The sequence below is a fragment of the Trichoplusia ni genome, chromosome 8 (assembly GCF_003590095.1).
Source record: "Trichoplusia ni isolate ovarian cell line Hi5 chromosome 8, tn1, whole genome shotgun sequence".
NCBI lineage: Eukaryota > Metazoa > Arthropoda > Insecta > Lepidoptera > Noctuidae > Trichoplusia > Trichoplusia ni.
The window spans coordinates 9,412,807-9,437,467 of record NC_039485.1 but is presented as its reverse complement, the minus strand read 5'-3'; the positions used below and the strand labels follow the sequence as shown (position 1 = coordinate 9,437,467).

The 24,661-nt window shown below is 37.1% G+C and overlaps 2 protein-coding genes across 2 annotated transcripts; one reads left to right on the top strand and one right to left on the bottom strand.

The window, feature by feature from the left end:
- Window positions 1-1,856: 1,856 nt before the first annotated feature.
- LOC113496775 (fibroin heavy chain-like) lies at window positions 1,857-9,305 on the top strand. The gene is given in 4 exon segments (XM_026876097.1): window positions 1,857-2,279; window positions 2,392-3,604; window positions 7,599-7,786; window positions 7,901-9,305. Coding segments are annotated over 4 exon segments (2,706 nt in total). The 5' UTR covers window positions 1,857-2,161; the 3' UTR covers window positions 9,088-9,305.
- Window positions 9,298-24,229, bottom strand: LOC113496643 (probable peroxisomal acyl-coenzyme A oxidase 1). The gene is made up of 13 exons (XM_026875921.1): window positions 23,943-24,229; window positions 23,097-23,256; window positions 22,426-22,594; window positions 22,067-22,190; window positions 21,596-21,840; window positions 21,254-21,414; window positions 20,870-21,032; window positions 20,341-20,531; window positions 19,350-19,493; window positions 18,848-18,953; window positions 15,957-16,109; window positions 10,246-10,362; window positions 9,298-9,599 (listed from the first exon to the last, which is right to left on the bottom strand). Exons 1-13 carry the CDS (start codon window positions 24,067-24,069, stop codon window positions 9,456-9,458), a joined length of 2,004 nt encoding a protein of 667 aa, XP_026731722.1. The 5' UTR covers window positions 24,070-24,229; the 3' UTR covers window positions 9,298-9,455.
- Window positions 24,230-24,661: the final 432 nt, after the last annotated feature.

Genomic DNA, 24,661 nt, shown 5'->3' with positions numbered 1-24,661 from the left:
ATGTCGATACTTTTATTTTTACTATCAGATTAATTATTTAGAGCATGGTCTGATTTATTCACTATGAGAAAAACACAGTCTATGTTTAGGTACTATGATCTATTTTTTAATCATCCCGTATAGAAGGAGAGCAGTGAAGAGCAGAGGGACTACGCTCCTTTGACCTATAACTTATACCATACTTACCTAACTAACATTTAATCAATAAAACAAAATTTACTTATATAAAATGCAAAACTTTTTGGTATTTTGGAGTATGAAATCAACAATGTTAAAACCTCTTTTGAAATAAAAATACCTTTTCTGATCGTCACCTAAGCAAATAGCTAACCTCTTTGATGAGCGTTCGAAATTTAAATCGTATTTGCAGCCAAATAAAAAATAAAACAAAATAAAGAAACAATTGATGCCCAATTCCTTAGTTTAATATTTTCTCATTCTTTACAAATAATTGAATATAAATGAAATGTCTTCTTAATTATCACAATAATTAAGCAAAACCAATGTTAAGAAATGTGCGCATTGTGGAACTTATGGAGAGATGAGAATTCCAGGTAAGAAATATTTATTTATTGTAATGAAAATTATTGTTCTTAATTTTGAAACTTTATTGCTATAATGAAGACCTGAACCTTTCGATTATGAGTTCCAACATATTTGTTTAAACGTTGTTCTTTAATAACACAGGTACATTGGATTCAGAAAGCGGTACTTCTCGATGTGGCGCATTTCGTGAAGAGGTTCCTCTCTCTGGAGTCCTTAACACCGGCAGCTTGGACCCTGTTCCCGTTACTGGTAGGAAACCATTTTATATTATTGATGTAAATTGTTTTTTAACTCATACTTAATAATGTATTTTTATGTTGAAATAAGGGAAATTAACAGATAAGCAGATTTTATATCAGAGTTTCGATTAAATGATACGATTTTCTAATGTGCATTAGAATAAATATATTTTGCTTTAATTAATTGCTTATTAAAGCACCTTCATATTTTTTTATAAAACACCGCTTTTGTTCTTATCGGTTGTTTTTTTATAGATTTCCTCCGACCATACCTATTATGGCTATTATGTAATATTCTAAAAAACTTAAAGCACGCACCATTTTAAATTTCCAAATTAATCTCGAGCTAATATGTTAGGTAGGTGGGTGAGGTCGTTGCACCTAGGTCTCAAAAAAACATAATATATGTACTAATACAGTATTCAGTAATAAAATTGATATTGTGAATCATATACTTAAGAATATTAAATAAGCATTTTCTTACAGGCAATTTTGATTATGCATTTAATCGAACTAGGTCCATCATGTAAGTCGGTAAATCTTTAGTAGTTACTGTTAATACAAAGGTTAACTAGCTTTTACATTATCTAGTAGAAAAAAAAGACTTATTTATCGTAATCAAATTTCAGAGTAAAGTTTGAAGTTACGACAGCGAAGCAATAAATGGTGTTTGCATTTATATACTTTTAAATGATTATTGAAACCAAATAATAATTCCGATGATTTAAAAATACCATCTTGCGATCTAGACCCGCCTAGTTGGGGGCGTTGCATCTGAATAATATATTATTATAAACGAAAACCAGTTTCTGTTGTACAAAAATATCAATAATTTTTCTATAAGTTATAAATGCTTGAATGCATTTTCTAGGATTATTAATTCGGCAGACTTTAAATACATTTTTTTTAAAAGGCTCTCTTTTCCAGCTTTGAAGAAAACAGTACTTTTCAACTCTGAATTGCTGAAATCGTAATGAAACTTGATATGTACCTACTAGCTGGTCACATGAAATATTTAAAATTCAATTTCGTTTCAAGCCAACATAAAACAAAAATGTGTTAGTATTAATCCTTGATAATGATTGTCATAGCTTTTCATTTAAATTGTCTTCATTACTTGTTCTCATCAATGAAGATTGTTATTGAACTTTACACTAGAATCTGATATATCAGTAAACAACACACAATCATACAAACTAGGAAACCAGTGCCATCAAGTCTGTGAACTTGTATTATTAAAAAAAAACTCGATCACGCGTCACACCGATCCATCACATAATTTATGAGTGTCAGTTTGTAGGTGAAGTTCGCGGTTCCGCGCCGCGGCGTGCGGCAGGAGTGGTGGCACTCGTTTCATAGTATATAAGCGCGGAGAAATGCTCTCACCGCATCCACTCATCCGTGTCCTCTCCACTGATCTAAACATGGCGGCTAAGTTCGTTGTAGCTGTGGCGGTGCTCGCCGTCTGCCACTCCAGTCCCGTCCTTATAAACGGTGAGTTACCTTAATTTTAATAAAAATAAACCAACAAAAATAATTTTAAGACAACATTTATTATTCTGTCTTCTTTTGATAATTGCAACTTTTTTATCATCTGTCCTCCTAGATGTACATCGTGACGGACGATCCTACTCCATCGGTCAGGCGTACAACACCGGCAGCGGTGTGAGCACAGCTCAAGCTAATGTACACGGAGACGTCGCCCAGGCCTTCGGAAGCTCCACTGGAGGCGCGCAGCTAGCCCGCGACGGATTCTACTACCCCGGACAATCGGTCGCCCAGGCGCAGACCTACAACAACCCCGCAAACCCCGGCTACGGCTTATCAAACGCCGTCGCTCAAGCGCAGAACGGCCCTTACTACCCAGTGCCCGCACCCGCAACTCTTATCACTTATGAACAGAACTTCGCTGAACCTGCCGTAGTAGCTTACGAGGTCCCCAACGCCCTCACCGCACAGTCCTCCGCTGTCAGCAACGGTGTCTCTGACTCCTCTGTAGCATCCGCTAACTCCAACGGCGCCGGTGTCGCTGAGTCTACCGCCAACACCCAGAGAGGTGCCGGCAGCTATGGCTCCACCTCATCCAACGCTAAGACTTACGGCTCTGGTTTCGGATCTGCCAACTCTAACGCCAACTCCGGATACGGTTCTACCAGCACTTCGGCCAAGTCCAGCGGTCAGGGCTCCGCCTCGTCCGCTGCTCAGTCTAACGGTGTCGCTTACCCTGTCGTCGCTCCCGTCGCTGTTGTGCCCGCAAGTCAGGTGTATCCAGCCGTCATTGAAGCTAAGACCCCCGTCTTCCACACCGCTTACGTCCCATTCCCAGTTCAAGAAGTAGCCTCCTCAAACGCGAACGTGATCGGCTCTGGAAGTGCTGCCTCCTCCGCCAAGGTGTCTCGTGGCAGGACCATCTCCTGGCGTTTCGGCACCCTGTACGACGCCCCCGCCGCCGCCCATGCTCAGGCCAACACTTACTCCGGATTCGGCGCCGCCAAGTCTGCCGCCAACACTCACGGCTACGGCTCTGCTAACGCTAACGCCAACACCTACGGTGCCGGCGCCTCCAACGCCAACGCTGACGCACACTCTACTGGATACGGCGCGGCCAAGTCTGTTGCCAACGTGCACGGCGCCTACTACGGTGGCTCCAGGACCTCTGCTGACGCCCAGTCGCACGGCTTCGGTAACGCCGCATCTTCCGCCAAGAGCCAGGGCCTGAACACCGCCTTCAGGGTCACCAACTCCCAGGCCAACTCCTCCGGCTACGGCTCCGCTCACGCCAACGCCCAGTCTCTCTAAGCAACCAGTTTGGTTCAAGTGTCAGAAGCACTCGTAAGCAACCACATCACGACGACTCCCGGTTAACCCCACACTTGTCTTGATGTATTTGCAGGAAGCTCAAATGCATTTATTTAATTTAAATTATTTATTTATTTGTAATTTATAATAATATCTTACAAATGACTCTACAAGCCATAAACAAAAAATAAAAGTTAACTATATGATTTCTTTTTTCATTTAATCCCTACGAAAAACACATTTCGAATTTATGCCCAAACTTATTGATAATATTTATTTAATATTATTATGGTTTATTCTATTGTTTTATATACTGAGAGTATATTGTGCACTTTTTTACGTTTGACTATAAACCATGGCGAGACCACACGGCATGGCCATGGAGATACTGTGCACTTTTTCCGACTTCGATGACTCTGGTCCTAATACCGAAACCGCGGGATTGGTCGCACTTATACTGCACGGTGCGGTTACATCAAAACATAAATACTCACACACTTGTAGACAACCATGTTCGTCATAATATTCATTTTTTTATAAAGTAACTCCTTCCAATTGTAAGCATTGTTGCTTTGTATATACTTATTATTTGTGAAGAAAGACAAGCATAGCTTCAATATGCATTTTTAGAAAAATCGATTTATTTCACAAGACACAATCAATGAAACATATTTAACTTTGTCTTTTATATAATCTTACAAATTAAATTTGACTCATGTACTGGTTTCCGATTGAACCGAATTATTGCAAGCATTATGTATATTGCCTTTTTTTTCTTCTGTTTGAAACTTTAATGACTTCGAGTCGAATAGGTGATTTCATTTCATTTCATTTCATTTGTTTTAGGATAAGGGATTGCTCCGCTATAAAGCTATACGACTCTATTAAATTTAATCTTGTTTGTAATGCTTTGATTGATGCCGATACCAAAGATAAAGCAAAACCAACCAAGTCTTCGGTATTTTAAAGATGTTTGTGACGAATAATAAAGTTTAGTAATAATGATTAACGCAAGCTCCGTAGTCGAGCTTTGTCTTAAATTATTACATTAGCTACTTCCTCGAAAGTTTTCACTTTCTTGGTAAAAGTTTTTCGATGAAGCTTAAATAAAAAAAACCGAAACACTTTGTAAAGATACCCAATATATTTAGATTTTCTTTGTTATAGTATACTAGCTTTCCCGGCGGACTTCGTACCGCCTTAGAGTCGATGATAATATTGCTGATTGTTTTTAAGTAATCATTTTAAGTTGTATATAGGTTGTAAATAAGAAACACATGATTTACTAATATTGCCGATTGAATTAGTTTTTTATGCTAATCGCGGCCCTTCAGCAAGATCACAACCACCTTCATATACATCTACTGCAACTTAGAGCCAAACTCATGGGTGCTGCCAATAGATATCTAGTTTATTTTTGATTTTGACTACCATTCCCCGATAATGGTACCACCTTCATGTATTACTGCTACCTGCTCTACTGGTAATCCCCTCATGACTGCTACCTACTCTAAGGTCCCACCCTACTCTCACGCGTACAGTACCTGCTACCCAGCTATAACCCTCACTGCTCTACTGGTAATCCCTTCATGACTGCTACCTACTCTAAGGTCATGAAATACTACTATCTGATCTCCTGGTATCACCCTAATCAACTACGGCTACGTGCTCTCCTGGTACCGCCCTCGTGCTCCCCAGCTACAACCCTCATGAAATACTACTATCTGATCTCCTGACAACAAAAGTTTTACATGTAATAAACAAATCAGCATTTATTGAAATGAAAGTATTCATTACACATATCGAGTTTTCATTGTTTTTAAGATGTATTCTGTTTTCGGGACGGAAACAAATCCAACAAATCAAAAACCATGGCAATCGGTCCAGCCGTTCTCGAGTTATAAGTGTTGTAACAAACACGACTTTCTTTTATATATATAGATTATATTAAAGAAAATTAATTATTTCGGATTTCTTAATGCGGGAGTTTTTTTTAATCACAATGTCCACACATCACAATATCCGTTATTAATAGAGAAATTTGGCTTCATATTTTAAAACGTGTGTTTCTGTAGCCACACGATCACTACCGACTGTGACAACACAAGATTTTAAACCTTATTTACTACCTAGTTTACTTCTTTTTGTGAGACAATAGTGAGGTTTAGTTTTCTGATATAATAGTTGTTGTTAGGTACGGCGGAACTTTGGGGATGACTAATATTTGGTCCAGTCTTTTGTACCTATTGTAGGTATATTCATTTTTATATTTGTTTTACTCTGTGTATGTTGTGTGTACATAAATAAATAAATGATTCAGGCTACTTATGAAGATAAAACCTAAAAGACAGAAACATAAACATAAAATAGAATTATTTTAAGCACGTTGACAATACCTACACATTTTACATACGTCACTAATTAAGATGACTAACCCAGCGCTATGGAGTATTTTATAGGTCATGCAACACAAGTTCTCGCACGGTAAACTAGAGATATACAAAAAGAAAAAAATCATAACCCAATCAATTTTAATATAAAACTGCAAAATCGATTGAATTAACTATCGATAGAAAATCACCTAGATGTAGTTTATAAGTAGAGTCTTACTGTGCCTACTGGCACAGTAATCGGACATCACAATTTTTGCTTTGCTTTTATCATTTTGAGCTCGCTGGACTCACTTTATCGCCAAATAAAACTCACGATCCTTACTCGCTTTTAAAGTCAATAAAATTGTCGAAATGCAAGTATTTTTTTATGAACAAATGCAAATTAACTTTTGCCTAGATTAGCCTTTTGTAGAAAATACTAGATCGATCTGAGCCAGCCTATGGCAATAGGCTTAACAATTCTTGAGTGCCCACTCTATTCGCCGATATTTGTACTTAAATTATCACTTCGTTTAAAAATGCAGAGATTTTGTTGATTACTTTCACATAAAGCGTTTCGCGTTATGATTCGAAATAAACATTTTATTTGAATTAGTACTGCCATATCTTTTAAAACGCTCAGGAAAATATACGTTTACTGAGATATCATCATGTTGGTGGAGCAGTTCTTTGCAGGTTCGTCTTCTTAGACGAAACTGACTATCGATGATGGAAAACATCGTGAGTAACCCGCAGATGTGCTAGCAAAATAACAAAGGCACTTTACTACATCACTTGTTCATTAAAACAAGATAATATTTGCCCAGCAGGCAGGCACTTGCAAGCTTAGGTTTAAATTCAACATTTGAAACCATCTTAAACGGTTTTGGCCAATAAATTAATCTAGCATACAACTAATAAAAAATAAATTTTGATTTTTTATGAAATACCAACTTTGTTACTTAATGGTAATACTTACTAATTCCTCATATATGCGTATACAATCATACTACTCAATAATACATACTATTCCTCTGACTTCGATCTAATTTATGTTCAATCAAGTTTTTATATTACTGGAGTTTATAAGACATATACAATCTGGGCAATTGCTAGATTATTGGAGAGCATACATTTTGTATCATGGTTAAACAAAATTACTTATTATAGAGTCTGGGAAACATTATCTTAATCTGCTACAAAAACGTAACCTATTAATAGACAATGTCGACAGTGACCTACCATTACCGCATGCTACAAAAATGTTAGCCGTTACAGGACTCAATATAATGTGTTAAACTCTGCGAAGGGCAATAAAACAGTTCTTTATAAACAAAATATATTTTATTATACACTATCGAGATAACACGAAACGGAAAAGAACAATTTGTTGCCATAAAAGTTCACCAAAAGCTTTACGATGCTGTCTTCCTTTATCGTCACTTTACTACAACGTAATAAAATTCACACTTCAAAAATTGCGTCTTATCTTAAAAATGTGTCAAACTAGGAAATTAAGGTCGTTGCACTTCATACTGAACACGCCAAAGTACTAATAAATCCTTAATTAATAAAAACACGTTCGATAATCACGTCACACCGATCCATCACATAATTTATGAGTGTCAGTTTGTAGGTGAAGTTCGCGGCTCCGCGCCACGGCTACGCGCAGGAGTGGTGGCACTCGTTTCATAGTATATAAGCGCGGAGAAATGCTCTCACCGCATCCACTCATCCGTGTCCTCTCCACTGATCTAAACATGGCGGCTAAGTTCGTTGTAGCTGTGGCGGTGTTCGCCGTCTGCCACTCTAGCCCCGTCCTTATAAACGGTGAGTTACATTAATTTTAATTAAAAATAAACCAACAAAAATAATTTTAAAAACAATATTAATTATTCTGTTTTCTTTTAATAATTGCAACTTTTTTATCATCTGTCCTCCTAGATGTACATCGTGACGGACGATCCTACTCCATCGGTCAGGCGTACAACACCGGCAGCGGTGTGAGCACAGCTCAAGCTAATGTACACGGAGACGTCGCCCAGGCCTTCGGAAGCTCCACTGGAGGCGCGCAGCTAGCCCGCGACGGATTCTACTACCCCGGACAATCGGTCGCCCAGGCGCAGACCTACAACAACCCTGCAAACCCTGGCTACGGCTCATCAAACGCCGTCGCTCAAGCGCAGAACGGCCCTTACTACCCAGTGCCCGCACCCGCAACTCTTATCACTTATGAACAGAACTTCGCTGCCCCTGCCGTAGTAGATTACGAGGTCCCCAGCGCCCTCACCGCACAGTCGTCCGCTGTCAGCAACGGTGCCTCTGACTCCTCCGTAGCATCCGCTAACTCCAACGGCGCCGGCGTCGCTGAGTCTACCGCCAACACCCAGAGAGGTGCCGGCAGCTATGGCTCCACCTCATCCAACGCTAAGACTTACGGCTCCGGTTTCGGAGCTGCCAACTCTAACGCCAACTCCGGATACGGTTCTACCAGCACTTCTGCCAAGTCTAGCGGTCAGGGCTCCGCATCGTCCGTGGCTCAGTCTAACGGTTACCCCGTTGTCGCTCCTGTTGCCGTTGTGCCCGCTAGTCAGGTGTACCCCACCGTCATCGAAGCTAAGACCCCCGTCTTTCACACCGCATACGTCCCGTTCCCAGTTCAAGAAGTTGCCTCCTCAAACGCGAACGTGATCGGCTCTGGAAGCGCTGCCTCCTCCGCAAAGGTGTCTCGTGGCAGGACCATCTCCTGGCGTTTCGGCACCCTGTACGACGCCCCCGCCGCCGCCCACGCTCAGGCCAACACTTACTCCGGATTCGGCGCCGCCAAGTCTGCCGCCAACACTCACGGCTACGGCTTTGCTAACGCTAACGCCAACACCTTCGGTGCCGGCGCCTCCAACGCAAACGCTGACGCACACTCTGCTGGATACGGCGCGGCCAAGTCTGTTGCCAACGTGCACGGCGCCTACTACGGTGGCTCCAGGACCTCTGCTGACGCCCAGTCGCACGGCTTCGGTAACGCCGCGTCTTCCGCCAAGAGCCAGGGCCTGAACACCGCCTTCAGGGTCACCAACTCCCAGGCCAACTCCTCCGGCTACGGCTCCGCTCACGCCAACGCCCAGTCTCTCTAAGCAACCAGTTTGGTTCCAGTGCCAGAAGCACTCGTAAGCAACCACATCACGACGACTCCCGGTTAACTCGACACTTGTCTTGATGTATTTGCAAGAAGCTCAAATGCATTTATTAATTGTAAGTTATTTATTTATATAATTTACCGAATTATTTGTTGCCGTTGAACGTTGTTTCAGAATGAATACGATAAATTAATAAAAAGCTTGAAATACTGTAATACTGATTTATTTATTTACAACATGAACCATTTGCATACGTACAATAAACTTGTTACAAAAATACAAAATTAGGTCATGAGTTCTCGACATACAAAATTTTAAAAGAAAACATATTTAATGTATTGTGAAGACTTAGGTAAACAATTCAGTTACAGTTTCCCCTGCATGAAGGGCTTGAGATACTTGTGGAAGCTCTGGTTGACGGGCTCCGCGTTGAGCGGACTCTTGAGGGCCTCCTCCATCAGCCGCTCGTACACGCGGCCGTCGTACGCGCCCAGTGCCGAGTTCAGGATCTAGACAAATAAAACTTCTAGTTCGTCGTTTACATAAATTGGGAGGATAAGCTCTTGTTCTGCAATAAATCTTCTCGACTACTACTATTATTTAAGAATATAAAAACCTTATTCAGACATTTAATTTTATTTGATGACAGTTTTACAGTTGAGTACTGATTTACGATGGTGTGATAAATTAATTGATATTGGTGGAGCTAGGATATATTAGACACTCCAGCTTTGAGCTAATGATGACCAACATTGTAGTTTTTTAAGGTAGGAATTCCACGTTCCCCAAAAAGCCGATCGCCTTTTGAAGGAATAAAGAGGTGTCGCTAGTTATACAAACGTGGTATAAGTACTTACACTCAGTATCTCTAGTAGGTACTTATATATATCAATCTTAAAAAAAAAACCCGACCGAACTTAGGGGTTTTTTCTTTAAAAAATAAAAAAAAGCTTCTTGCCGTCTGTCGTTCGACCTTCGCCAGGCTGTACTACTGATCCGTGATAGCTAGACAATTGAAATGTTCTCTGAAGATGTTATCTGCTAGTTAACAAATACATAGTATAAAGATCGAGGATATCGCCGATCAAGAAGACGACAAATATCTTTAGCCGGACTTACACGTGACTGACTTTTATTTTGCTGTTAATACTGTACCTGATCTCTGAAATCGAAAGCATCGACCAGTCCCACGGCATTGGGGCGCACCTTGCCCAAGAGGTCTTCGTAGACATCCTGCAGTTGCTGGATGTCACTTTCTGATATTGACGTGTACTATAAAGAAAAACAGAAAAAGAAAACAATCATATTTTGATTTTTACTGCCAATGCGAGATGTGTTTTGAATAATCAAACGAATCTTTTCTCTCCTATGTCCGCTTAGCGGGGTTGGTCATGGATTGTTATTTCCGTAAATTACAGGAGTCAGGACGGTGATAAGTTAGATTTATACTTTAAATATTACACTGATTGAAAGTTTTTCATCTTCCATAGAAAAACATGGATAATAATAATTTTCAGACCGATACCGGCCAGGGTGACTAATGTTGCAAGACATCAGCCAGCTGCGGGGATCATAGTTTGGAGCTCAAACGAGTACACCAACTCCAAAAACTCTTGGTGCCCACTCTTGCTTTCCGTACTCTCGTAGCCCGATGGGAGAGCAATCTTGGACTAGGACTCGACCGGAGAGATATTAGGGGCAGGACTTTTACGTGCCCTCCGAAACACGGAAGCTTTGACATTTCTTTTTAAACTGCATACGATATTCGAATGTGGGTGCGTGTCTTGGGTTCGATTTCCAGATCTTTGTCTTGGCGGTCTTACTAATAAGGTATCTCAATAATATTCTATGGCTATCACTTCCAAAAAATCCTGGCGGCCTACAGTGGACTACTGAAAAAATTACATGAAGTTTAAATTTATTTGTGCATTCAATGTTATACCTCTAGAAATATAGGTACGTCTAGGAGATTTTTCAACCACGAAGTCATAAAGGTAATTAAAATACCTAATAACAAACGTTTAATAACCACTTAGGTAAATTATATAGCGTTATATCGGCAGCAAAAAAATTGGATCCATTCTATACGGTCATTAAAATCGCAAAAAGTTGTATGATGTCATGAACTTATGACCCAATAAACATGCTAATGTGACGTGACTGACATGAGGTCAAACCGCAAGACATCACGCATAACGCTTTGAAAACCTGTTGAGGAAAAATGTAAAAAAGGGGCCTACCACTTTAACTGTTTAACTATAGAGTAGCTAAAAATAATCCAAGATATAGTAAGTTGAAACTTGATATTTACAGTAAAAAAGCCTTTAACATTTTAAAATGAATATATTTTACTAAAATATTTATTTACTACATGCGTCATCGTTATAATAATCAATGATCTTGCTAGCTTATAGGCTAGTCAGGTCCAACATGACAGCTGGCGAAACGAAAAAATAGGATTAAGAACAATTATTACAATTTTAAAACGCAGATATATCTGTAAATAGATAGTGTCTAGAAATAGAGTCTAGTCTTTTATGTATTTTGCACGGGACCACAAAAAAGGAAACACCCTAACTGAACGCGATAATCTAGCATTTCCAGGCATCTACAAAATAACAAAACCTAATCATCGGAAAGTGTAACAAAATACTTTCTCTTAATAAACTAAGTCAACAACTTACCAACTGTTTATATGTACCGGAACCAGTTTAGAAATATGATCGATACTGATCTATTGACACTCGGTCAGATGAGCCATCGGTTTTTGTTGCGGATTCGTCCGTGTATTGACCTCTATAATAATATAACTGTAAGCTACACCTTATGATGTTAAGGTCAACTGTATATGGAAAATTATTGACCTGTCAAATTGTGACTTAAATTAATAATTTAACCTACAATTCAATTTATTTTGATTCTGACAACCAGTCATATCATAGGAAGTCAGATATAAGGGGTCTCGCCGACACGATAGTTAGTTTCATACGTTTGATGCTTCGGCAGATACTTGGAAAACAGACAGAGTGAAACTCAGTTCCATCTATTGAATTACTTTAGAGTATCTTCCAAATATAACATACTTTTAGGTGCTATTGTTTGATTATTCATATTTAAACAAACAAAGCGAGAGGTTTCATACGAAGTCAATAATTCAAACTGAATAAATTTACTACAAGCATAGTCGCGTGATTGAATCAGTCAATTTTTAGCATAATAAACGGGTAATCAATGACTGCAGACATCACGGCTGATAGATAAGCCGGTAATTTACTGATCTCTGCAAAAACATCCCACAACACGAACAATTTATAATAACTTCGAGAAATTCGGTGACCATTTATATTTTGTAGCGATCGTCATTTATTTTATTCTTTGCCAAATTAAGGAAGCTTTTTTCGCATTGGGTCCTGCTTGGGTTAATGAGTGCAACGTAGAGTAAAAAAGACACCTTTTAGAATAAAATTAGTAATATAGATTACAGAGTCATGATACATGAAAATCTGAAGTGTTCAATGAACCTAAGCATATGCAACTTTATTTTAGTTATTCTAGTCATGAACAGATTTTACTCGGAATCATATCTATAAAATGTTATAATTTGCAGATAAGTTCTTAAATCAATAAAAAGAAAATAAATTAATCCAAATATTAAAAAGCTAAAGAAAGGCGAGTTTAACGCTATTTAATACAGACACAAATCAATATTAAAAATATTCCGTTTAACATAAAATAAAGTTTTAATCACAATATTGACAAAAAACGTTAATAATTATCAGAAACAATAATATTTATTGACAACATTAATCGATGTAAACCCTTTAATTTAATACTATTTAATGTATTCAAATATCGTAATCCGTTAATTCGTTTTGATTGAATACAGTTTTCACATAATTTAGTATTTCGTATTTAAATTCACAGGCAATTAACGTCAACGATGTTTTCAATCGAAACCAATTTTTATGACAAAAAAATGGAGCTTTGACAAAACGATATTGGATCAGTATAATGAATACATTAATATTGGAATTTTAACAACATCCGATAGCTTAATACGTTACTTATGTTTTGATATATGTCGTAAATTACAGAACATAAATTATAGTTTTTTAGGGCACTTATAAGTATGTAATTGACCGTACGACAGCAATTAGTTATTGACCTTGGTTATACTGACCTTGAGTATATAGAAACTTGAAAATACTTTTTATAAACATTGGCATCTTCTACTACGCCTTCAACTGTTTTCTTTTTTTTGTCAATGGCAAATGCCAAATCAGTTTTTTTTGCATAGCAATGTCATTTATACCTTGCATGTCATGTTTATAACTACATAGTACAATAAATATTCAGTCAAGTCACGCCCAGTACGCATAAAGAATTCATAGATACTAATTTAGTTTCTTAGGTCCGTCCAATATCCATAAATTTCACCGAACGTATAATTTATACCGAAACTAATAAAAAACTAGACTATCCTTGTGACACCTGGTTCTAAACGGTTGTTTTGCACAAATATAGCGATCATTTAAAGACATCGTGATTTCAGAACGAATTTTCAATTAATTTTATATATAAATCAAGTCCAGATATCTATCTAGATGTGACTTTGTTTAAGTTATAGCTTACATTTGAACATATCGTGTTTTCTATGGTTAATTTTAATTAATTTTGAAACGAATAGATATTTTCTAAATGTCATTTTCTCTTTGCCAAATGAACGTTTGGCTGCCTTCTCTGATGGGATTAATATACTTACAATGTTTCGTATTATTGGTTTTCTTTTTAATTTCAAAATTGCCTTAGCTTTATTCCAAGATTACAACCAACAACGTCACAAACTGTACAGCTTCATATTATAGTACGCATTAATTATTGGTGAGTAAGTTACCACCTAGGTAATTTGTACTTCTAACTTCTAAGCTAACTGCAGGCAGCAAACATACGGACTGACATTTAGATAAGCAGGCATACAGGCTCCCGGCCAGAATAGGCGCGGGACTGCGACCTGGACGGCGACAGAAAGCGACAGGTGGATGCGTATTGGGCCCCCAGGATTCTCCGAATTGCTCGCGGATCCAGACACAAAGGGCAATGGTTGGGTGGGCTTTAATCAGTTAAATTCTAAAACGCTCTTCCACTCAACCCAAAGCGGGAGGAGTAATTTCATGATTCGAAAAAAAAGCATACAGTTATCGTTTAACAGTACAGAGAAATACTAACCGCAATGCATTATTATTTATTTACTATCTCAGAATCAAACGTCAATCACAGATAATACACAGGTTCGTTGAATCCTAACTCATACCTAACTGTCTATGCCAGACAAATATTTACTGTGCTGCATTTTTCAAGAACGTTGCTCACTACATCATAAAACCCATATAATTATTTCTTTTTCTACACAGGTAAGTTCAAATGTTCGAAATAGTAATTATTTTGTTATTTACGAGTTTTTTTTTAACCTAGCATTATAAAACTTTGAAATTAAATCTCGAAAATTATGTTTTGCAAAATCAAGAGTCAAAAATGTATAAGGTCTTTCGTAGGTGTGGTTAAGTAACAAATTCTTTTATGAAGCTGTCATTTTCAAAAGCAACGGTACACAAGATGTGACGTGCTGACAATGATAAAATGCAACACAAGTCATATGTGATAAACGCGTATTACGCAATGTTTCATTAATCTTTATATCACTTCCCTTATTTGGTGACAGAAACGGTAACAGTGTTAACTTTAGCACCAATAAAACTGCACGTAACAGTACAAAGTATGTTTTATGATTCACAACTGTTCGCGGTTTTTAAACGACATTTTTCAAAGAAACACTAAAAATATGACACGTTGGGATCTCCGACAATTTGACATAACTTATAACGGGTGTGAGGTCCATGAAATTATAAGGTTACAGCTTACACGTGCTCTATACTGTCTGAATAGTACGTATGCATTTTCCTGTTTAGTATTCACTTAAATATATAAAAATGTTAGAATGGAATAGACTGTATTTTCGTTTACTTACATGCCCTTTTTTTCCTAAAAACTTACAACTTGATTTTTAAAATGACTGAAAGATCTACCTGTCAGTAACCTACACCTGCTTCAAATAATTTTAGGAAATAGAACAGTTACAAACCTCCCAAGAACCAGGTGCATAAACATAATAAATACAGATTATTAATCTTGCACACGTAGGTACAAAAAGTATAAATCCAAAATGGCCATTCGGTAGACAGGCGAGCGCAATAAATATGTTTTAACTGTACCGAGCAGATAATCAAAGCTATTGTGATGTGCTATTATTTCTGAAGTTTCAACCTGTTAGTTTAGATTTATCTAAATTATCTAACAGTACGAGTAATGAAGTTTTAAAAATATCCGTGTCAAGTGTAGATGGCTAGATACCTACTGGGGTAGATGGACTCACAACATAGCTACTTTAAGGCTTTAGCCCCGTGCGACCGATCATTGCAATTTATTGCAGTAGTTAATTATATTTAAGTGCCGTGACTGTTTAATTCTTTTAATGTTGCGTTATCTTGTTAATCACCACAAGCAGTGGTCAACACCAGTCATATATCACAGCAGTTAGGCCTTTTTCTTAGATTTGACCAACCGAATCACTTCAGTTAATCACATTCTGCTCACTCCTCCAAATAATCTCGTTTCCGATCTTAGGGTTGCATAACATCTCTTTAAAAAAGTCTCTCTTATTTTTCTGCCATTTCATTACCTATTCTTTATGAGGCTGTGGTAAATCTAACATTTTGAATCGCTTATCGAGTAACATTTTGAATTGCTGAATAGTCCGATCTAAGATGTATGGCCTTCTTTGTAGGTCTAATAAATCAATATTTACTTACCAGCAGCAGGTCACCAACTTTCTCCAGGGTCCAGTAAACAGCGTACAGGTGTAACAGATACCCTAGCACTCTCCTCAGCGGCTCCGAGAGAGAGGTAGTCGTCCTCTCCAACTCCGACTTGTATGTCGATAGCATTACTGCGCGGCCGTGGGCCTGTTGACAAAAAATGTGAAATAAAAAGTAAAAAAATAATTACATAATGTTTTTCTTTTATTTTATTTAAGAACTTGAAAACGCTCCTCCTCGGGGGAGAAAGCGGGTAGTTTCTAAACCTAAGCCGCCATGCATCGTCTTCATTTAGTCTTTCCGTTTACACATAATCGAAAAAAAGACGCCGAGTTTATTAAAATTACTTAAGTTATGTAAAACTTTATTGTCTCTAAAATAGGAAGTCTATAATCTCCTAAACGTTATGTTCTTTATGGTAAATGGTCCACCCACACTTAGCCGCAAACATAGGTAGCTATCAAGTTTCATGCAGTTAATGTTATCTATTCTGTAATTTATTAGGTTGTTTAGTGTGAATATTTTGTACAAGGAAGCCTTATTTTTCATCTAATATATAAAATTCTCGTGTCGCGGTATACGAAATTGAAAACCTCCGAAAGGGCTCGACCGATTTTCTTCAAATTTTGTGTAGGTCTGATTGGGTAGGTCTGATTTTTCGTAGTCCTATTTTTCTGTATGCAAAAAGAAAATAGGATTCATACTGGTAGATATAATATTTGATTTGAGGTATGCTGCATGCGCTGGCGTATGTCATTAATTTCTGTGCATTACCACACATTCAATAGCGGGAGGCGTTGAACTGCTAATAAGCTTAGTCAGTAAGAGTTTGCCAGTACCCGCCTCCTTCTCCGAAGATGTGGATGTCCAAGAGGATACCCCATCTTACCACAAATAAGATTAATAACATCGGTGAATTTATCACCTTCAATTGAAAGCAAGTGTTATTACTCACTACTGCTACTGCCTATACATAATTTTACTGTTATTAAATATATAAAATTAATTCTAGAGAATAAAATAGTAATTAAAAAGTATCGTACAATCAAGCCATTACTTAGCCACGCCCGTCAAACATAATTTTAGCGAAACACAACCGGAACAAAATGAACATAAAGTCATAAATGTAGTTCAAAACTTTAATAGCTATTGCAAGGGATTTGATTGATGAAGACAATTTAATTATTGAATTGGCCACATAACAGTCCATGGATTTTTTCATCTAATAATCAAAATATTCAACATTTAGTAACCGTTACTCTCATAAAGAGATACTAAGAAAATAAGGAAGTCTATTAACGTTGACACTATGGTATTAACACGCTAATAATTAAAAATACAAAAGGTGTTTTATAGCTTTATGCTAAACTCTACGTGTTAATAAGATTAATAGATATTTTTGTTTCGTTTCTAAGGTTATTGGCATTTGTTAAACATGGGTATCGAATAGCCGACACTTTATTATTCAGCACTATTATTTTATTATTCGTAAGAAAACATTTTTGTGGTTTACCTTAAGTGTGAAATTTACATCTTACATTTTTACTCCCTATTTATGTATTTTACTTCCTATTTATTTAGTCATATGTATGTTTTAGCCCTAGTTCATCTCAACCGTGGCCACATTGCTGTGGCACTGTCTAAATATGAAAAGGGAGAGGTAGAATTAGTTTATTTTACTTAACCGAAGATTATTAACACAATCCAGTCAACTCAACCGCATTACGGTAAAGTGTAGTACAAAATTACTATAATTTTACTAATCATAATAAATATTCGTCATTAGTAAGATTAATCGTATCGTGTCAAATTTTAAATTAATATCTTTTAAGTAGCTGTAGGCTGTCATGATGTATTACTGTCAGAAGTTATTTATTTAAAAAAAAATGAACCATTGATCTGCCAGCTTCGATTTTGTACCTGATTTAGGTTCCTAGTAACAATTATAAAATATCTTTAAAACAGTTTAGTTGAATACTTACTCGTATTATAAACGGTATGGTAGGTTTACTAAAACATAAATTAGATAGCGGCAGCATAAGAGCTAAGTAATAAAACTGAATTCAAATCCATAAAATTTACAGAATTATAGAGGAAGAAATAAAAATGAGATAAACGCATCGCCTCATAAAAAAAAGATATACAATAAATATAAATTAATATAATCTCAATTTATCAAAGTTTGCGAAAAAGAGCTAATCCGGTGATTCATACTGAGTTTTAGGAAAATTCATTGGAATAAAATGCTGTCACATTATAAAGACATAAATAATGGTATTATTTCGGTAGCTACCAGTATCTATTAGTATAAAATTACAATAAAATTATTATAATTATTTATGCTGTTACTCTTTTTTTCGATGCTATTTACATACCTATAAAATGGCTTTTAAAATGACTATCACCTAAAAATATCCAACCCATGTAAGTGTTATCCTAGATCAGAGGTTAGCATAAGGTCATAACATAATCAGCTTTTCCTCGCTTCCTCTCCAGAGAAAAAAAAGCAATTAGAACCGTGCAACTGGAGTAATTATTTGTAACGATTTAACATTACAAGCGCCCATGAAAAATAACAAAATCTACTTTGGATTCATTACAACAATTACTTACTTGCACCTAGCAAAATTTGAGTATTTTAGTGTAAGTATAAAAAAGATAAATTATTGTTTTATTTCGAACTAACTTTTAATCAAAGAAGTTCATGGCACCCAGTATACAATACTGTTCATCTGTATGTTAGTCAAAGGCATCCAAATCCTTTCATAATTTCCACCTTCAGGTAGACTACACGGTATACATTCAATTTATCCCACCGCCTCGAGTTAGGTGGTACTCACCAGCTACGTAGTGCATATGTAAATGATGTCTCAAAATTTTGTTACCTCAGACGCAGCCACTAGTCGCACTGACGACATGTTCCAGGCATCCTCGGGGGCCATGCCTTGTTTCGAGTATTTTTTAATACTTGCCACGGCTGATTCTAATTTCCTGCCATAAAAAATAATCATTAAATGCGAAAGTAACACGGTTACGTGAGATAAGATTGGATGGAGTTTATTTTTTACGTGAGAACTGTTATTTCACCAAGTCTGCCCGTTTAGGTAAGCTAAACAGTTGGTAAACGATGTTTTCAAGATATAGGTACAGATAGGTTGACCTTGCCAGCAGTAGAAAATGTCGAAATTATACGATCCTCTTACTCTTGTAGTAAACTTTGTGAGGGTGATTCATTGAATGACATGATGATACATGAATGTAATATTCACACGAATTGCCCGACAAGTTTCGAACCTTAATCAGGAGCCGTCGCGATGACGTAATAGCTCTTGTTTTTATACTCATTTAAAAGATCCTCATATTTTAGTCTTATTACATTTAACTCACCCCACAGCCACTCTTTGGAAGCTATCAATGATCCCATCGATAGAATTGCTCCACTTTGCCGTCTGTTTCTTCTCTGTTAAGTAAGACATTGTGGGTCTCAAAGGTTTTCCAGCCAACGCCTGCTCCCAAGCTTTTACTAAAGACCTAAAACCAGGAAGAAGCTTGGTTGAAGTCTAACTCTGTCTGAAATATTAATTAACTTAACTGTCTTCATCATGATTAATTTATCATTCGTTCTTTTCGTCCGCTACATTCTAGAGAAATTCTGTATAATATAATCATAGCTCACGGCATGAAATAGTATGTCGAGCTGGTCTAATTAGTATTAATAACTTTTAAATATTTAATTAACAAAAAAAGTAGAGTAAAAACCATCAATCCCACACAGTCCTCGTCATTTATAGCTGATAAAACAACGAGATTTAAATAAATTTAATAATGATACTACAGTCTAATGGTATTGCTTTTTTATGTAAATACTATTGATATTTGTATAACGATAAATTAATTAATGGCTCCTTCTTGCAAACAGAAATTATGCATGTTAAAACCCATTAAACAGTTTAGGAAAACACTTAAAAGTTCATTATTTAAGTCACTATAAGTTTTATTCTAACGCCCACAAGAATAATTTAAATAAGTGAATGAATCACCATCCTTATACAAATTTATAATGTCATTGTAAAAAGAATTCTGAAGGAACTACTTTGTATAAACGTTTAAAAACAAATCATTTATATGTTTTCTTTAAAGTTTCTATTATACGCCTATTAATAAATTGACAACCTTTGACCGTCCAACAAAATTACGGACGACGTGGATAATTTTGTATTATAAAAAGGAGAAAAGAGGCTTTCATCTAAAAAAAATATCAGGAGTGAGGCATAGTTTAGCGTACATCACAAATGTAGCGGAAGCGTCATAGCATACGTGGAGTACATAACTAAAAGAAGCGTACTTAGCCAAGTGAATAACATCTAGTCAAGTGTACCTGGCAGTCTGCAACATTAACACAGTAAACTCTCCTTCATAGGTAAAGGCTGCGGTCGCCAGGCCGTATATTTGCGGTAGGTTCGAGCTCAGCATGTACCCGTGGCCGCCGCAGGACAGCCGGCAGCGCTCGATCAGCGCTGTAGTGTCCAATGTCGTCACTGCCTTCAGGCAGCAGGCTGTGGCGTGCAACTAAAATATGTTTCTAAATTACATCCGTAGCTTTTTTGGGGAGGGAAGAAGGAAAAAGAGGGATGTCACAATAAGTTTGACGTGTTTATCTGTGGTTTGTAGTACGTATTAAAGGTGAACTATGTGCGAGTGCTCTAAGACATGTTTGATAACATGCGGTCCAGCCATTTAGAAGTTTTAGGGTATGAAAGTTTTTACTTCTTCGTCTTGATTGATGCTAAACTTGGTTACTTCACCTGAGTCACAGGAGCCTAGTTTGATATAGAATCGTCAATTTACTCCATATTGAAGCAATATGTTTTCTTATTGAAGTATCTACAAAATATCAGTTTATATACCTCAGGCAGCTCATCAGTGTTCCCCTTCTCCAGATCCCCGGTTACTTTGTAATACTTTCCGGAGAGCCACTTAGCTATTAGACTGAACGCGTGGCTAGACGCTATAGCGATATAGAGCTTGTGCTGTTGTGTTACGTAATCCATAATCTGAGGCTCACCAGCTCTGAACAGAGAAATATTTACCTTTTGTTTATAATCGATAGAACAACAATGTGGAATACAAAATGTGCAGTCAATCAACTCGAGGATGAGTTTCAGCTTATAAAACATAAGAAACAAAAATACCGATGACTGTCCAAAAAAAATATAATCCAGAAGATAAGATTAATACTACTGCATTTGTGAAATATTTTCTGAAAGATAATGTAAGTTTGATGTTCTTACCCTGGCTTCAGCTCCGACTGTCTCCTGACTGCGGAGTACCTGACAGCTATGGTGGCTGCTCTTGCTAGTTGGTTGGCCATGCCATTCACGATCACCACTCTCACGTACACCATGGTGCCGTAAGTCAGTTTGTTGTTGGCCGACTTTGTGAATGTCCCATCCTAAAAAAATAAAAAGATGGATTGCTTTTTCTGTAGCGGGGCTGTGGTAACCATTTCGGACCATACCGCTGGTCCGGCAGGATACCTACTTCGCCTTCTAATGTTCTACTTCGCACGGTTTACCATTTCCTAGTCTTTTATAATTTAGTGGATCAACGTATTTATGTTTCTTTCAACTTACTTTTGCAATTTGAGCATTCTTCATCAGCATTCGATCTCTTGCTATCCTGTGGTTCTCGAAACCAAGAAATCCGTTGTTCACGGTATTGAATCCAAGTTTAGCTCCAATCTCGCCGAGCTTGATCCCAGGGAGAGGCATATGGGTCTCTTCATCACGGAGCTGAACTATAAAGGGCTGGATGCCACAACTCTTGCCTTGACTGTATAGGTGAGCCATTACTATGCAGTAATTGGCGGTGTGGGCCACTAAAATATTCAAAATTAATTTATAATTTTCTTCCGTTAGAAGTGGATTCTTTATAAGTGGTAGTTTTTATTTAAAATTTTTTTTTTTTTTTTGAGATAAAAGATTGATGGTGATTTGACGCACATAATAGCTGATAATGCGGTAAAATTATAATTTGCTTAAAGCTCTAAGCTTCGATATTACATATCATATTTGACTTTATTTATCATTAATAGGTTTACTTACAGCTCCCAGGCCACCATTTATATGACGATAAAGTGGGGCTGTGTAAAACAAACTCTTCGGTTTTCGGATCGTAAGTAGCTGTAGTCTCCAATCCTCTTATGAACGTACCATGGCCGAGCTCTGTCTGAAAATCGATAAAATCTTAGTTAAACGTTCTATCCAAAATTGGAAACTAAATTTCGTCCTTATAAACCGTTTAGGAGTTTTTAGATTACTGAGGTCATAATATGCCAACTTTACGCACCAAAGCTTTCATTGTAAAAAAAATACACATCGAACAGTAAATCGAAACTGCTTAGCAATTTTTCATACTTTCAGATCAGGAATAATTTCATTGAAAATTTTCTAATGTTTCCTACCTGTGCGTAAGTGCCAATAATTTCCATTTTGCTGGCCCTCGGTAACCAGTACTTCTTCTGCTCCTCGTTGGCCTGTCCCAGTATAGCTGGTATGAACATGGCTACGTGCAGAGTGAAGGGACTCTGTTCTTTGAACACCGCACTTGGGAGCAGGCTGCGGTAAGTGGTACTGAAACAGAACAATCAAATCTTTCAAACCAATGATGCAAATTGATGCTGACCCCTTTGGCACACATTAATTTTTAAATTCTGGAAATAACGACATCTGGAGACCCTTCTGCAATCCATCTTTTGATTACTCCACATGATCGACATCTATCAAAATAGCTATTATACAGCCAGCTATCCTAACCATTGGATGCTTTATAATTTTATAGTTTCAAAGTTCGTTTTTTTATTCTGAGCCAAATTATTAGTATTACTGATTATCAATTTTATCACTCGATAATTCATAATTCAAGAGTACTTACGTCACAAAACAATTGTATCTGGAATTGCCAAACCATTAACAGATTAATTATAGGTATATATTTTATGTACATAGTGAACAAGGCCTTTCTTGGTTGTAAGACTGAGACAGCTTTTTTGAGTAATGTAAAAATTATGACATTCGATAAAAGATAGACGGAATACCTAACTGTATAAAATAATCAATGAATGAGTTTACGTACGAAGCCTTCTCCTGATCACTCATATTTGGGTCGAGAGCATTCTGCAGCGCTCTGTAGAACAGAACAGCCTTACGTACAGCATTCTCGTACTTCTCTTTATGACTGAGGAAGTCCTCTGGTACCTTATCGAAGAGACCTTCAGTACTCAGCACTTTGTCCTCTAAAACAATAAAATTTTCTTACAATCGAGGACAAATCTATTGTTTTAGTAAAAAGGTCTAAAACTCTGCCAAGTTTATATGATTTTAAGTTCAGAATAATGATGAATCGTCTCATTAAAGGTACCTTTAACAATAATGTAGGCAATCATTAGTTCTCGAGTGAAAACGCCTGCTAATACATGGATAGAAACAACTCAGGTGCAAAATATTGCTCTGACTTTCATCGCTTTGGAGCCGAGCGGTCCAAATTTAATTTGATCAATAAGGACAAATTACAATAGCATAAAGGGAAAGTAAGACGTACGGGGAAGTCTTTTGCCCAGCAGAACGAAAGAATAGGTTTCATCTGTCAATTACTTTAGCCTATAAAGGTCCACCACTGGACATCGGTTAAAAACAACATTATTATCTTTGCATTCAATCTTACATAAATATCCTTACGATACACATCGCAAACTAAGTTACGAATAATAGTATTGACAACAATAATTTAATACGTAAGTAGTTACTAGCAATACCGTTTGCAAACCATATTGGTAAACTTCCTCAAACAAACGTGACGTCACAATATCGCGTGTATAAAATTAGAACCTAACACTTACTCAAGTGAGTTCAAAGTCCAAGAAAACACTACACACGCACAACTTTACTCCACATAAACAAACGTTGAAAATACAAGACTTACCTAACTTTCTCCTGTTTGCCGTTGCTGCGGCATCTCCATCCAGATAATATGTCAACTCTTCGATGTCAAACTCACATGTGCCCCTCTCTCTAACTAAATCCTGGTTTATTAGATCTACTTTACTCATTGTAAATATAGCAATGTTTACGACTGCAGGACTGTCAATGTGGCTATGTGGGGGGGCACTGGTGTTATGCTGTCTTCACACCACTTGATTACGTTATCTTCGCTTATAAAGATAATTGTTGTTTTGCTATTTTGTTTGATTATAATTATTTAAGGAAGTTTTATCTTTGATACTTTAAAACTAACACTGATTGCATTAGATCTGATTGTAATGCGGTATGTTAATTAGATTCTTGTAGATTTCGTTACCTGGTACAACCCCAAGGTATATTCTGTTCTCAAGTTTAGTATTAAGTGGTTATATTGGTTTTAGGAGTCCTTAGCCAAAGGGTAAAATCGAAAACCCATTACTAAGGCTCCGCTCTCTCTTCGTCCTAATGTTTACATGCTGTATCTAAAGAACCTTAAGTCAGAACCTTCAGTTAAAAGTGACAAAGTGTGTTTTTCTTGCCGATTTAAAATAGCGCGACAAAATCTAAGCAACGCGCAAATGGTAACGACATTAATTTGAGGGGTAACCATTTTCATTTGCATTTATGCTTTTCTTTTACCTACATATTTGTACGGAACACACACTCTGACGGAAGTCAGAC

Bases quoted from the DNA above. Each gene is read 5' to 3' on its own strand.
- LOC113496643 (XM_026875921.1), bottom strand. From the start codon at position 24,069: ATGAGTAAAGTAGATCTAATAAACCAGGATTTAGTTAGAGAGAGGGGC. The intron at 23,257-23,942 runs GTAAGTCTTGTA...TTATTGTTTTAG, and splicing joins GGCAAACAGGAGAAAGTTAG to AGGACAAAGTGCTGAGTACT. The intron at 19,494-20,340 runs GTACACTTGACT...TCCTGGTTTTAG, and splicing joins TTAATGTTGCAGACTGCCAG to GTCTTTAGTAAAAGCTTGGG.